Here is a 12820-nt window from a genome sequence, read left to right on the forward strand (position 1 = left end):
CAGTTTCATCTTTCTCTGTAGTGCCTACACTTAAGGGCTGATAACAGCAGGGTGGCTTTGTGTAACTGTCCGTAGTTATGCTTTCTCTAGCCTAGGTCTTCTGGGTGGCTCCTCCCTCTTCTCTCTGTCTCCTAGACAAAGCTCTAATGAAATTCTTCTGGCACTCAGTTTTCAATGCTCCTAAACATTAGAGCTGGAAATAGGTTCGATTCCATATCCGTAATTCACATGTACTATGAACTTTAGCTTTCACCTTCATAAAATAGAGATTAAAATATCTACATAACATGGTTTTTGTGGGGAATTAGATGGGTAAATGTATGTCCGGTGTACAGCATGGTGCCTGGGACAGAACAGGCACTGAGATATTGGCACGCTCTCTATTGACACACGGCAGAAGCATTAATGAATAACAGTTACACAATCACAAACATGGAGAGTACAAAAGGCTACCAGGATACTTTTCTTTTCAAAAAGGAAAAAGTAATTTTCTAATTTACTCCTACAAAGAATGGTAGAAAAAGAAATAGATTTAGATCTAGTTTCAGGACTGCTTTTTTTTTAGTTGTATGCTCTTAACGTAGTTATATGGCTATGAATCCTCCTCCTGCCAACACAAAAAGAGGACAAGAATAATCAACAAAGGGTTTGTGTGGCCATATATGTGATAGCCGAGGTTTATGAGAGGACTATATTCATGGAAGTTGTAACTGTTATTTTTATTGTTAAAGCTTCTTTCAGCTTTGTAGGCAACACACTCAAATAAGGAATAACTTAAAACCTACATGTAATAACCCACAACTTATACAAACATCTTTTTAAATCCATAATTTTTTTAAATAAAATAATGTGTCCATTACATAGTGCTTCAAAATACCTTTACCATTAAAGTTAACATATTCATTTTAGAAAACATAGAAAACACAAAAGGACTAAAAAATTTAACTCATGCATAATGCTGTCCTCCAGGGATAGTCACTATTATGCTATTAGTATATTTTCTCTTTTTTTCAATGTACAGATAGATTAACATTAGTAACCTATGGCTAACAACATTGTGTACAGAGTTTTAAATTCTACTTTTGTTTGCCAATTTTACATGATGAACATTTTCGATCAGCTACATTAACATAAGGTTACAGACTGGTGTTTTAAAATTAAAAAGTTTATTAAGTTTTAGGAGATATTATATACTCTTGCAGAATTCACGTTGATTTGTTTAGATCTTGGTTACAAAATTTAAAACTTCGTGGAAAAAAATCTGTTTATTCTTCATATCCCCCTCGATATGGTTAAAATGAAATAAAACAAATTTTGTTTGTGTCTCCAGATGGAGAGAAAAAATGATGCATATACTTACAGCGAGAGACATGAACTCTAAGTCTGTTAATAAAAGTTGCTACGATAATCCAAAAACATGTATACCAAAGATCCTTTTCAGGATCTTTCTTCCTTCCTTTAAGCAACTTCCTTCCCTTCTAATTTTTAGACATTCCCTTTAAAATTAGTAGTATCTGTAACGATTAAAAGATTTTGAATGAGGAAGGGGAAGGCAGGGGGGAAGTTTTGGTGGAGGGAGGATAATGGGTGGGGCCACATCTACAGTGCATCTTAGAATGGGTACAGGCGAAACTTACTAAATGCAGAATACAAATGTCTACATACAGTAACTAAGAAAATGCCATGAAGGCTACGTTGAACAGTTTGATGAGAATATTTCAGATTGTATATGAAACCCGCACATTGTACCCCTTGATTGCACTAATGTACACAGCTGATTTAACAAAAATAAATTAATTAAAAAAAAAAGATTTTGAATGATGCCAAAGGATTTCAATGATGTGAAAAAAACTTCACTAGATTAAGCTGCCCATGAGATGTAGGTGGGGAGATGGATGGTTTAATTAAAGAATTTCTGTATGACCTGGCCAGAAATGCTGGTCACCTGGGAAGACTAGTCCACTATCTAAATACACCATGTTGCAAGATTGCAAGATGAGGTATGGTGATAAGGAAGATTCAACGCACCTGTAAGAAGCTGCGGACAAGGTCTTTATTCACAGGCTGCATTTCTTTCATTTCTGTAGCCCAAATACTATAAAGAATTACACCCATACACAGAGAGAAACTTGGGGGGGAAATTTCAACCTCTGAGCTTCTGGAGTTAGGTGGGCCTGGGGGACCGTCCTGTCTGACAGCCACTGCCAAGAACAGAAAACTGAGAAAAACTCTTCTGGTCATGTGGTAACTCAAGAAATCACCCCTGTAAAAGTTTTGGCTTAGTCGTTCAAGTCACCAAACCAGAAGATGATATAATAGATTTTACTTTTAAGATCAAAGAGATGCCATTTGATAAATGAAAGATACCAAAGCTAGAATTCTCAAATGATTTATCCAGATGTAGCACTAGTTAAAAAGTCTACATGTGGACAACAGATTTAACTCAATTTCAAAAATATTGAAGAAAAGGCAGAGTGAGGAACAATCACTTACATTAGACAATGTCCTTTACAAGGTTTTACTTACGCCACAATTTTCGCACTAAATGCCAGATCTTTTGGCTGCAAGACGGCTAGGACACACCTGTGTGAAATACAGTTTGGCAACCACACAGAGAAAGCAAGACACATTTCCTAATTAAAACTGCAGGGAAATTGTGGGTGCTGGGAATGTAATTAGTTGAGCTGGAAATGGGCCAAGATTTAGCCTGCACTCCTACGAGCTTTCCAAAATGAAAATTCATCAGATTCCCAAATCTGAAGTTGCTTTCTTTTTTTAAAATTTAATTTGGTCGTTGTTAGAACACTTACTATAAGATCTACCTTCTCAACCAATTTTTTAAGTGTACAATATGGTATCGGACAGTGGATTTCTAGAGCTTATTTAACTTGGTTGATTGAAACTTCATGCATGTAGACTCGTAACTCTTTTTTGTTTTGTTTTGTTTTGTTTTTGAGACAGGGTCTCACTATGTTGCCCTTGGTAGAGTGCCGTGTTGTCACAGCTCACGGCAACCTCAAACTCTTGGGCTTAAGTGATTCTCTTGCCTCAGCTTCTCAAGTAGCTGGGACTACAGGCACCCACCACAGTGCCCAACTAGTTTTTGTTGTTGTTTTAGCTGGCCCGGGCTGAGTTCGAACCCACCAGCCCTGGTCTATGTAGCCGGCACCCTAACCACTGAGCTACAGGTACCAAGCCAGATTAGTAACTCTTCATTTCCCTCTCCCCCAGCCCCTGGAATCCATCATTTCACTCTTTGATTCTATGAATTTGACTACTTTAGATAGTTCATGTACGTGGCATCTGTGAGCAGTTTATTTACATAGCATAATGTCCTCAAGGTTCATCCATGATGTTGCATATATAGAATTCCCTTCTTTTTAAAGGTTGAATAATATTCTATTGTATGTACACATAGTCGTTCATCACTGAACTTCAGAGATATGTTCTGATAAGTGCATAGTTAGGTGATTTCACCACTGTGCAGACGTCACAGAATAAACTAAGACATATCCAGATGGTCTAGCCCACTATACTAGGCTAGTGATACAGCCTACTGCTCCTGGGCTACAAATCCATACACCACGTCACTACACTAAATACCACAGGCAATTGTAATGCAATGTAAGTATTTATGTATCTAAACATAAAAAGGTACAATAAAAATACAGCATAAAAAATTTATAAAATGGTCCACTTGTGTAGGGTTCTTACCATGAATGGAGCTTGCAGGCCTGGAAGTTGCTCTGGGAGAGTCAGTGAGTGAGTCTGGAGGCCTAGCATATTACCGCACACAGCTGCAGACTTTATAAACACTGGACATACACTTAGGTTACACTAAATTTAGAAAAGAACTGTCTTCAATAATAAATTAACCTTAGCTTACTGTCACTTTTTACTTTACAAACTTTTTAATTCTTTTTAACTTTTAGACTCTTTTGTATCAACAGCAGTTAACTTAAACATGCATTGTACAACTATATAAAAATTTTTTCTTTATATCCTTATTCTATAAGCTTTTTTCTAGTTTTAAATTAATTTCCTTTTTTATCTTTTAAAACTTTTGTGAAAAACTAAGACACAAACACACACATTAGCCTAGCCCCACATGGGATCAGGAGCACCAACGTCACTATTTTCCATCTCCACGCCTAGGAGGGAAGGGCCTTCAGAGGCAGTGACGCCCATGCAGGTCCTCTCCTAGGCCTTCTTCTGGGACACCCCCTGCCCAGCCTGCCTGAGGCTATTCTACCGCTGACTTGTTTTTCATATAAGTAGGAGTATACTCTAAATTAATGATAAAAACATACAGTGCAGCAAATTCATAAACCAGTGACATAGTTGTTTTTTATCACTATCAGGTATTACGTACTATACATGACTGTAGGTGCTGAACTTTTACAGGACTGGCACTGCAGTGGGGCTGTTCACGCCAGCATCTCCATAGGAGTAATGCCTTGTGCTTTCACCTTACTATGGCTCACACCTCACTTGGAGGAAGGAATTTTTCAGTTCCTATTACAATTTGATAGCACAACAGGGTGACTATGGTCAAACATAAGTTACTGTATACTTTAAAATAACTAAAAGAGTGAAATTGGAACATTTCTTCATACAAAGAAATAATAAATGCTTGAGACGACAGATATCCCATTGGCCTGATTTAATTATTACACCTTGTATGCCTATGTCAAACATCACATGTACTTCATAAATATATATAACCATTATATAGTCATAATAATTAAAAATTTTAAATGTTTAAAAATAAAGGCTGGGCGCTGACACCTTAATCCTAGCACTCTGGGAGGCCGAGGCAGGAGAATTGCTTGAGGTCAAAAGTTCAAGACCAGCCTGAGCAAGTATATAAGACTCCATCTCTACCAAACATAGAAAAATTTGTTTGGTGTGGTGGCAACCTGCCTGTAGTTCCAGCTACTCAGGAGGCTAAGGCAGTAGAATTGCTGGAGCCCAGGAGTTTGAGGCTACAGCGAGTTATGATAATGCTACTGTACTCTACCTGGGGCGAGAGAGTGAGACTCTGTCTGGAAAAAATAAATAAATAAAAATAAAATGAGAAATAAAAATAGGTAGAAGCTACGATAGCACATTTGAGATAGGTTTTTAAAAAAATCAATGATAAAAAAAAAAAAAAAAAAAAAAAAAAAAAAAATCAATGATACAGATTAAGAAAAGGAAAGGATCAATGAAGAAAAAAAGAAAAAAATGGCAAGGATAAAAAAAAATAATAAAATAAAATATAAAACCAGACCTGAAGGATATAGTCTCCAGAAAGAGCTCACCATGACCATAGCAAAAAATAAAATAATCCATCACAAACTATATCATGGGAAATTTTAGAATTAGGAAAAAATAGAAGTTCCCAGGAAGGAAAAATACATCATAACAAAGGACTGAGAAAAAGGAAAATCACATATCCCACAATAACATTAGAAATTAGATGACAATGAAATAAAAACTTCAAAATTTTGAGTGAAAATTGTTCCTCAAAAATTTGGCCAACTTGGCAATCAAATATAACAGCATATTAAAAAATCCTTACAAAACAAAGTTATATAGCCTATGTAGCCTTTTTTGTAGCTACTGAAGGATGTGCTCCATCAAAATGAGGGGGTAAACAAAAAAAGTGGACTCCACACACCTGATACAGGTATTTTACACATACACAACATCTCCAAGTGGAAAATGACTCCCAGGAGAAATAATGGCACAGTATTCAAGAATCTAAATAAGTTCTGATTTGCCATTCCTCCTCCTCCCCCAACATTCTAAGTTGGCCAGATGAAATTAAAGCTTTTATTATTCAAATGTCAAGCGGAACACATAACAGAAAACCCCAATGAGAATCTCAAGGAAACAGAGTGTGTGTTGTCACTGAGCACCAAAGCCTAGATGAGGAAGTTCTGCTAAATAGGCAGATCTTGCCAAACCTACTTAACCTACATGGAGTTAAGAAATGAAAGTTATGGCTGTGCAACAGTACTCAGTGGTTAGGGCGCTGGCCACATGCTCTGGGGCTGGTGGGTTCAAACTCAGCCCCAGGCCTGCTAAACAAACAAACAAAAATAGGCAGGCATTGTGGCAGGCACCTATAGTCCCAGCTACTAGGGAGGCTGAGGCAAGAGAATCTCTTGAGCCCAAGACTTTGAGGTTGCTGTGAGCTATGATGCCATGGCACTCTACCAAGGGCAACATAGTGAGATTCTGTCTCAATAAAAATAAATAAATAAATAAAAAGAAAAAGAAAAAAAAGTTAAAAGTTTTCATAACTCTCAAAGAAGGGTTTTCCAAAATCCTTCTTTTGGTGAGACTATGGGGAAATAGACACTCAGATCCATTGCTGGTGAGGGTGAAAACTGGCATAAAACTTGAGGAGGCAAAAATGCTCACCGTCCCTGATCATCAGAGAAATGCAAATCAAAACCACCCTGAGGTATCACCTAACCCCAGTGAGACTAGCCCACATCATAAAGTCTGAAAGTTGCAGATGCTGGCGTGGATGTGGAGAAAAGGGAACACTTTTACACTGCTGGTGGGAATGCAAATCAATACAGCATCTTTGGAAGGAAGTATGGAGAATCCTCAAAGAACTCAAATGAGACCTCCCATTTGACCCCACAATCCTACTACTAGGCATCTACCCAAAAGGAAAAAAATCATTTTTTCATGAAGACATTTGTACTAGACTGTTTGCTGCAGCTCAATTTACAATCACTAAGATGTAGAAACAACTTAAATGCCCGTCAACTCAGGAATGGATTAACAAACTGTTACATGTGTACCATGGAATACTACTCAGCCATAAAAAGATGCTGACTTTACATCTTTTGTATTAACCTGGATGGAACTGAAGTACATTCTTCTTAGTAAAGCACCATAAGAATGGAAAAGGAAATATCCATACGAAGCCAGCAGAGGATCTAGCATATGCCCACATAGGAGTAAAACTCAATTCATGTCAGGGAAGGAGGCACAGGGGAAGGGGATTTGGGATGTTCCCACTTAATGGGTATAATGCAGAGGTATAAGGCACACATTTGGGTGCAGGACACAACTATAACAGGGACTCTACCTAACAAATTCAAATATTGTGACCTGGCTGTTTGTACCTTCACATTAACCAGAAATTAAAAAAAAAAAAAAAAAAAAACCTGCACAGGCAACCTGGTAACATTTATTGCAATCCTCTTCCTGGGAATTTATCCTATACATACACACACACGAGAGAAGTGATAAATGAGGGAAGCTGTTTATTGCAACGTTGTTTTTAATAGCTAAAGATTAGAAACAACCCAAATACCTACCAAACGGCAACAGGTTAAGTTACAAAATGGAATAAAATTGAACACTATACAGTCCTTAAAGGTAAGTCCTGTCCCAGAGGCAGGCACGCCAATAATAAGATACTACTGTTGAATTTTTTAGGGATTCTGCTGTTTAAATACAATCATTGTTAAAAATTAAATTATATAAACATACAATTAAATAAATGATATTAAAAACAAAGATAATACTTAAAATTCAGCGCCTTCAAATTTTTCTATATTTTCCAATTATCTAAGCTCTTGCCTAGGCTATCCAAGTCTGTTACGTCTGCAGGATAGGAATATTATACAATGGTGTGTGACCGAGAATCTCCTCCCAATTCAGTGCCCAGTGTCTTGAAGCTGGTGGCTTGAAGTCAACCATGGTGGCCTATTTACACCTCAGAAATTGGCAAATGTTGCAGAATGAGCTTTTTTCTCAGACAGACATTTGTCAAACATTTATCAGCATTCTGCTGGTTACAGGTGACATGTGCCTCAGTTTTACCATCTGTAAAATCGGCATCCACCTGACAGGGCTGTGGTGCAGACTCCAGAGTTAATATGTGCAAAGTCCTCAGGGGCATTCCTTGGCAGGCAACTGCCTTAATGCCAGTGTTAGCTCTGCTTCAGGTTATTCTTACCAGTCTAGAAAGACCTCCAAGTTACGCTATTAACCTTTTTTAAAAGGACTCAGCAAAGTATGATGAATGCTATATGTTAGATATAAACAGGGAAAATTAAACATACGCCTTCATAGTGGCCTGTATAAAGAAACCTGGAAGCACACACCAGAATGAATATGCAGGTGCCAGAGGCCGCAAAGGACGCTTCTGATCATCTTTGATGCAGTGGAGTAGTTACCATGAGGAAAGTGCACCCTCCCAAGATAAAAAAATTCATGGACAAGAAGTTCTCATTGAACTTAAATGGTGGCAGACATGTCCAAGGAATACTGCGGGGGGTTGATCCCTTTGTGAATCTTGCCATGGACAAATGTGTGGAGATGGTAACTAGGGGACAACAGAACAATACGGGAATGGTGGTAATATGAGGAAATAGGATCATCATGTTAGAAGCCTCAGAAGGGGTGTAAGTAATGGCTGTTCAGCAGAAAAATCCACGTCCCCTCTCCAATGAGCCTGTTTTATTATGATGTCAAAATCGGGTCTTATACGTTTTCATATTCAACTTTTTGTGAAATAAACTTTTCTAATCGCCAAAGGAAAAAAAAAAAACAAAAAAAAACAAATAAGCAGATTTCCTGTGTTATCTTGGCTGGAGGAGTGGGAAGACGTTGGGTAAAAGCCAGACTTTCCCCAGATGTTGTCTTTTCATTGCATGTTGTGTTTTTGAGTGATATTGACATGCTGCCTATTCAAAACATTAAAAGCAAAACCGTGGCTCGGCACCCGCACCTCAGTGGCTAGAGCGCCAGCTACCTACACCAGAGCCAGGCAAGTTTGAACCCAGCCTGGGCTTGCCAAACAACGACAACTACAATCAAAAACTAGCCGGGCGTTGTGGTAGGCGCCTGTAGTCCCAGCTACTTGGAGGCTGAGACAAGAGAATCGCTTAAGCCCAGGAGTTGGAGGTTGCTGTGAGCTGTGACTCCCTGGCACTCTACTAAGGGTGACATAGTGAGACTCTGTCTCAAACAAATATATAAATAAATAAATAAAAGCAAAACTACTTCACTAATCCCATAAGCCTTCCCTCCTCATCCCCTGTAATCAGAACGCTATGAGAATCACTCCCCAAGGGTAAAAAGGGACACAGGCGAAGGTGAGCCCCTGGCCTCTGCCCTCCGGGGGTGTGCACTTCACTCGGACAGACGGGTGCTCGTGGGGGGAACAGCCTGCAGGGAGACCCCCAGGGCTGATCTGTGCTGCCAGACACCACAGGGCTTTGTAATTGGATCACGCAGACATGACAGGGCCCTTCAGAGGTACTTACCCTGTCGTGTAAGGGATGTTTATGCCCCCAAGGTTAATGCTTTCACATCCAACGATAAATAGGGTGGAAAAGCACAGTAAAGACACACCACTGCAGATCATGGCTAGTTTGGCAGATTCTCTGGCACCGAGTTTCAATTTTTTTATAATGTAGCCTCCCAGGACAATACCGACACCAGCACTGGGGACAATAATGACACCTGAAGAGAAGAGAAGGAGAGGATTAACTTGAACGGCTGTGTCCCAGCCCGTGCCTGAGCTGATCACTCTGCTTCTACTTGTTCCTTAGCACCAAAACCCAAAAATCACTCTAATCAAGGCATTTCAGTGTGTGCAACTTTATAGTATCATATTATTTTCAACATAGACAATCAACAAAGGACTCGTATCCAGATTGCATGAAGAACTTTTACAAAGCAATCAAATACAGACAACCCATTAGAGAAGGGAGCAAACCTTGAGCAGGTGCTTCGCCAAAGAGAAAATCCAGATGAACAAAACACACCTGAAAGGTACTCAAGGGCCCTCAGCACTAAGAGGGACGTACAAGTTATGCACACAAGAGATAAGAATGGAAACACCTGGGTGATGGACACGCTCAATGCTTTGACTCGATCATTATAGGTGCTATGTTTGTCACAAAACTGTACATGTACCCCCTAAATATACACAAATGTCATGCATCAAATTTTTTTTAATTTTTAAAACCACTATAGACCAATCATGTTGTTAAAAATGTTTAAGTCTGAAAATACCACATGTTGGCAAAGATGAAAAAGCTCAACATGCTGGTGGGATATAGATTTCGACATTAAAAAACAGTTTGGTGTTAGTCTGGTACAGTTGAAAATATACACATTCCGTGACAAGCAATTTCATTCTCGGTCTATACCAGGCGTCCTCAAACTTTTTAAACAGGGGGCCAATTCACTGTCCCTCAGACCATTGGAGGGCTGGACTATAGTTTAAAAAAAAAAGAAACTATGAACAAATTCCTATGCACACTGCACATATCTTATTTTGAAGTAAAAAAACAAAACGGGAACAAATACAATCACACTGCCTCATGTGGCCCGCGGGCCGCAGTTTGAGAACCCCTGGTCTATACCGTGGAGAACCTCAGGCATGTGGGTACCACAAGAAGTATATGACATATCTGAAGCATCGCAATAATCAAGAACTGGAAATAAACCAAATGTCTGTTAACAGATACATCATATGCAGAATATTCATATTCTACTACTGTACCCTAATGAATGGGAATACGTGTAGCCACGCAAAACTATGTGGATGAATCATACGAAGACACAGAAAATTTAGGAAGTAACTGCCACAAAAATCACAAGAGTAGAGGAATGAATGGCATGAGGAAGGGAAATAGGGGGTTTGTCCAGTGCTGAAAATACCGCATTCCGTGACCTGGGTAATAGTCATTGCCATGGTCTGAGAGTTTGTGTCCCTCCAATGTCCTTATGTTGAAATTCTAATCTTCAAGGTGATTAGGGGTAACTAGGTCACGAACGAGATGAGTGCTCTTGTGAAAGAGCCTGGAAAGAATGGCCTCGCCCTTCCCCTGTGTGAGGTGACATGATGGGTGTTTCACAGGAGAAGGTGCTTCCTGTGAGACATCAGGCCCTCCCCTCACACCGAATATGCCAGTGCCTTGATCTTGGACTTCCAGGCCTCTAAAACTGGGAGAAGTAGATTTCTGTCGTTTATAAGCCACCCAGTCTACAGATAGTTGCAAAATGTTTTCTTTGTAATTATTTATTATCTCTAAATTTTGTCTAATATACCTCTGGATATGTTATTTTTCATAGTAAAAAAAGTAGAGAAACAGTCATGGTACCTGCTGCTAAGAACCTTAAAATTTTAAAAGAGAAACAAAAAGCCTAGTAGATAACTAGAGTACAGCAAAATAATTATACAAAGTGCAGGGAGGAGATATAAAAAGAAGCTCCTGAGTTTTCCATGGATGGAATAAGAGGAGGACTTTACACAAATGGCAGCTTTTGAGTTGACATTCAACAGATGAGACGGAATCTGCCCAACAGGCCAGCAAAGACAGAACATCCTGCACAAAGAAAACCTGTGCAGAATTGAGGCTGAGGAGCTGTCTACGATACGGAGAGAGAGAAATGCAAGCTGCAGAGAGGTGGGAAGGCACGGGGGAGGGAGGTGAGGAAGCCCACAGGGACAGGAGCACAAGTTGTCTCTCTGACAATGGACAATTACCACTGAAGAATTCCCAGCCCGGGTTGACAGAATGGGAATTGTGTATCACAAAGATCATTCTTGAAGTGAGATGCCAGACAGCTTAGATGGGTTCAAAACTGGAGTCAGAGAAGTGGTCAGGAGGGGAACTGCCAAGAGTAAGTGAGGCCAATGGCACAGTAAGTTAGAAGAGGAGGACAGGGAGGAGGAAGGGTGAGCACATGTCCCCAGATGGTGGGAAGGACCCAGAACATGAGGAGGAGAGGCATGTGAGGAGCAGCTCGATGACCTCCACTGCAGACGCGTTGAATGTGAAGGGCCTGGGGACAAGCGCATGGAGGGCCCCACCCAGGTGTGCCTGCGTCTGCAAACACAGCAGGCTGAGAACTGACAACCTGTAGCTGAATTCAGGACATACATGGGGGGGCTCCAACAAGAGGGCACAGAAAAGAAAAGGGTCAAAACCAACATCCAGAAGAGCACCAATATTAATACAATATCGTAATTTAAAAAATGACCCCACAGAAGAAATTGAAAATGAGCAGCCTCAGAGGCCAGAGGAAATCTGGGAAAGAGAGATGTCACACGGGGGGAAATTTGGGGGTTTGGGTGCAGAAAATCTTTCGTAGCCATGTAACCATGCACAAGCTTCCTAAGTGCTGGGACCCAAATTATCGCACTTTCTCATGGAGATGTCTGCCTGCCGCATTAGAATGAAGACCAGTGTACCATCTCCGTCAGTAGCTACAGCACATACTGCAGGTACACGATGTACACTGAGCTCACTGCCCTTACACCTGCGCCAGAGAATACCACAGAGAGACAGTCTCAGGGAGAAAACGGACAACTGTGTCAAAGGCCTCCAAGAAGTCCAGGAAGACAGACTAAAATGAGACAAGGTGTCACTGGCGCTCTGGGCAAGAACAGTTTTAAGGGTGTCGTGCAGGTAGAAGCCCAGACTGCAGTAGGCTGAGTAGTCAGTCATGAGGATGGAGAGCCTGGGAATCCAGACTGCTTTCTCCAGAACTTTGGCAGTAAAAGAAGGGAGAAGGGAGCATTACAGGTCTAGAGAGAGAGATGGCAAGGTAGGGTTGGGGTTTGGAGGATTTTATCAGTTTGCTAAGAATTCAGGGGCGATTTAGGCATGCTTATATACTGAGGAAAACAGACAAAAAGGAGTGAGAGATTGAAAGCGGATGAAAAAGTTTAGCTAATGACAATGCAAGATCCTCGAGAAGTCAGGAGAATATGGAATTAACAGCACTTATCCCTGGGCAGGGAGAGAGACCCCTTCATCTGGAACTAGGAATAAGTCAGTGGGTGGTG

The 12820-nt window shown here is 40.2% G+C and overlaps 2 protein-coding genes across 3 annotated transcripts in view; one reads left to right on the forward strand and one right to left on the reverse strand.

The window, feature by feature from the left end:
• Nucleotides 1–12820, reverse strand: part of SLCO5A1 (solute carrier organic anion transporter family member 5A1) — a 159374-nt gene that overhangs the window by 16095 nt on the left and 130459 nt on the right. For both annotated transcript variants that reach the window (XM_053558799.1, XM_053558800.1), the window contains one exon: nt 9282–9480. In XM_053558799.1, the coding sequence (XP_053414774.1) occupies nt 9282–9480 (199 nt within the window). The remainder of the gene's footprint in view (nt 1–9281; nt 9481–12820) is intronic.
• On the forward strand, nt 8191–8379 carry LOC128563482 (small nuclear ribonucleoprotein G-like). The gene has a single exon (XM_053558802.1). The coding sequence runs from the start codon at nt 8191–8193 to the stop codon at nt 8377–8379; it is 189 nt and encodes a 62-aa protein (XP_053414777.1).

The sequence above is a fragment of the Nycticebus coucang genome, chromosome 13 (assembly GCF_027406575.1).
Source record: "Nycticebus coucang isolate mNycCou1 chromosome 13, mNycCou1.pri, whole genome shotgun sequence".
Classification (NCBI taxonomy): Eukaryota; Metazoa; Chordata; class Mammalia; order Primates; family Lorisidae; genus Nycticebus; species Nycticebus coucang.

Excerpts from the sequence above, each read along its gene's own strand:
- LOC128563482 (XM_053558802.1), top strand. The coding sequence starts at position 8,191 with ATGAGGAAAGTGCACCCTCCCAAGATAAAAAAATTCATGGACAAGAAG.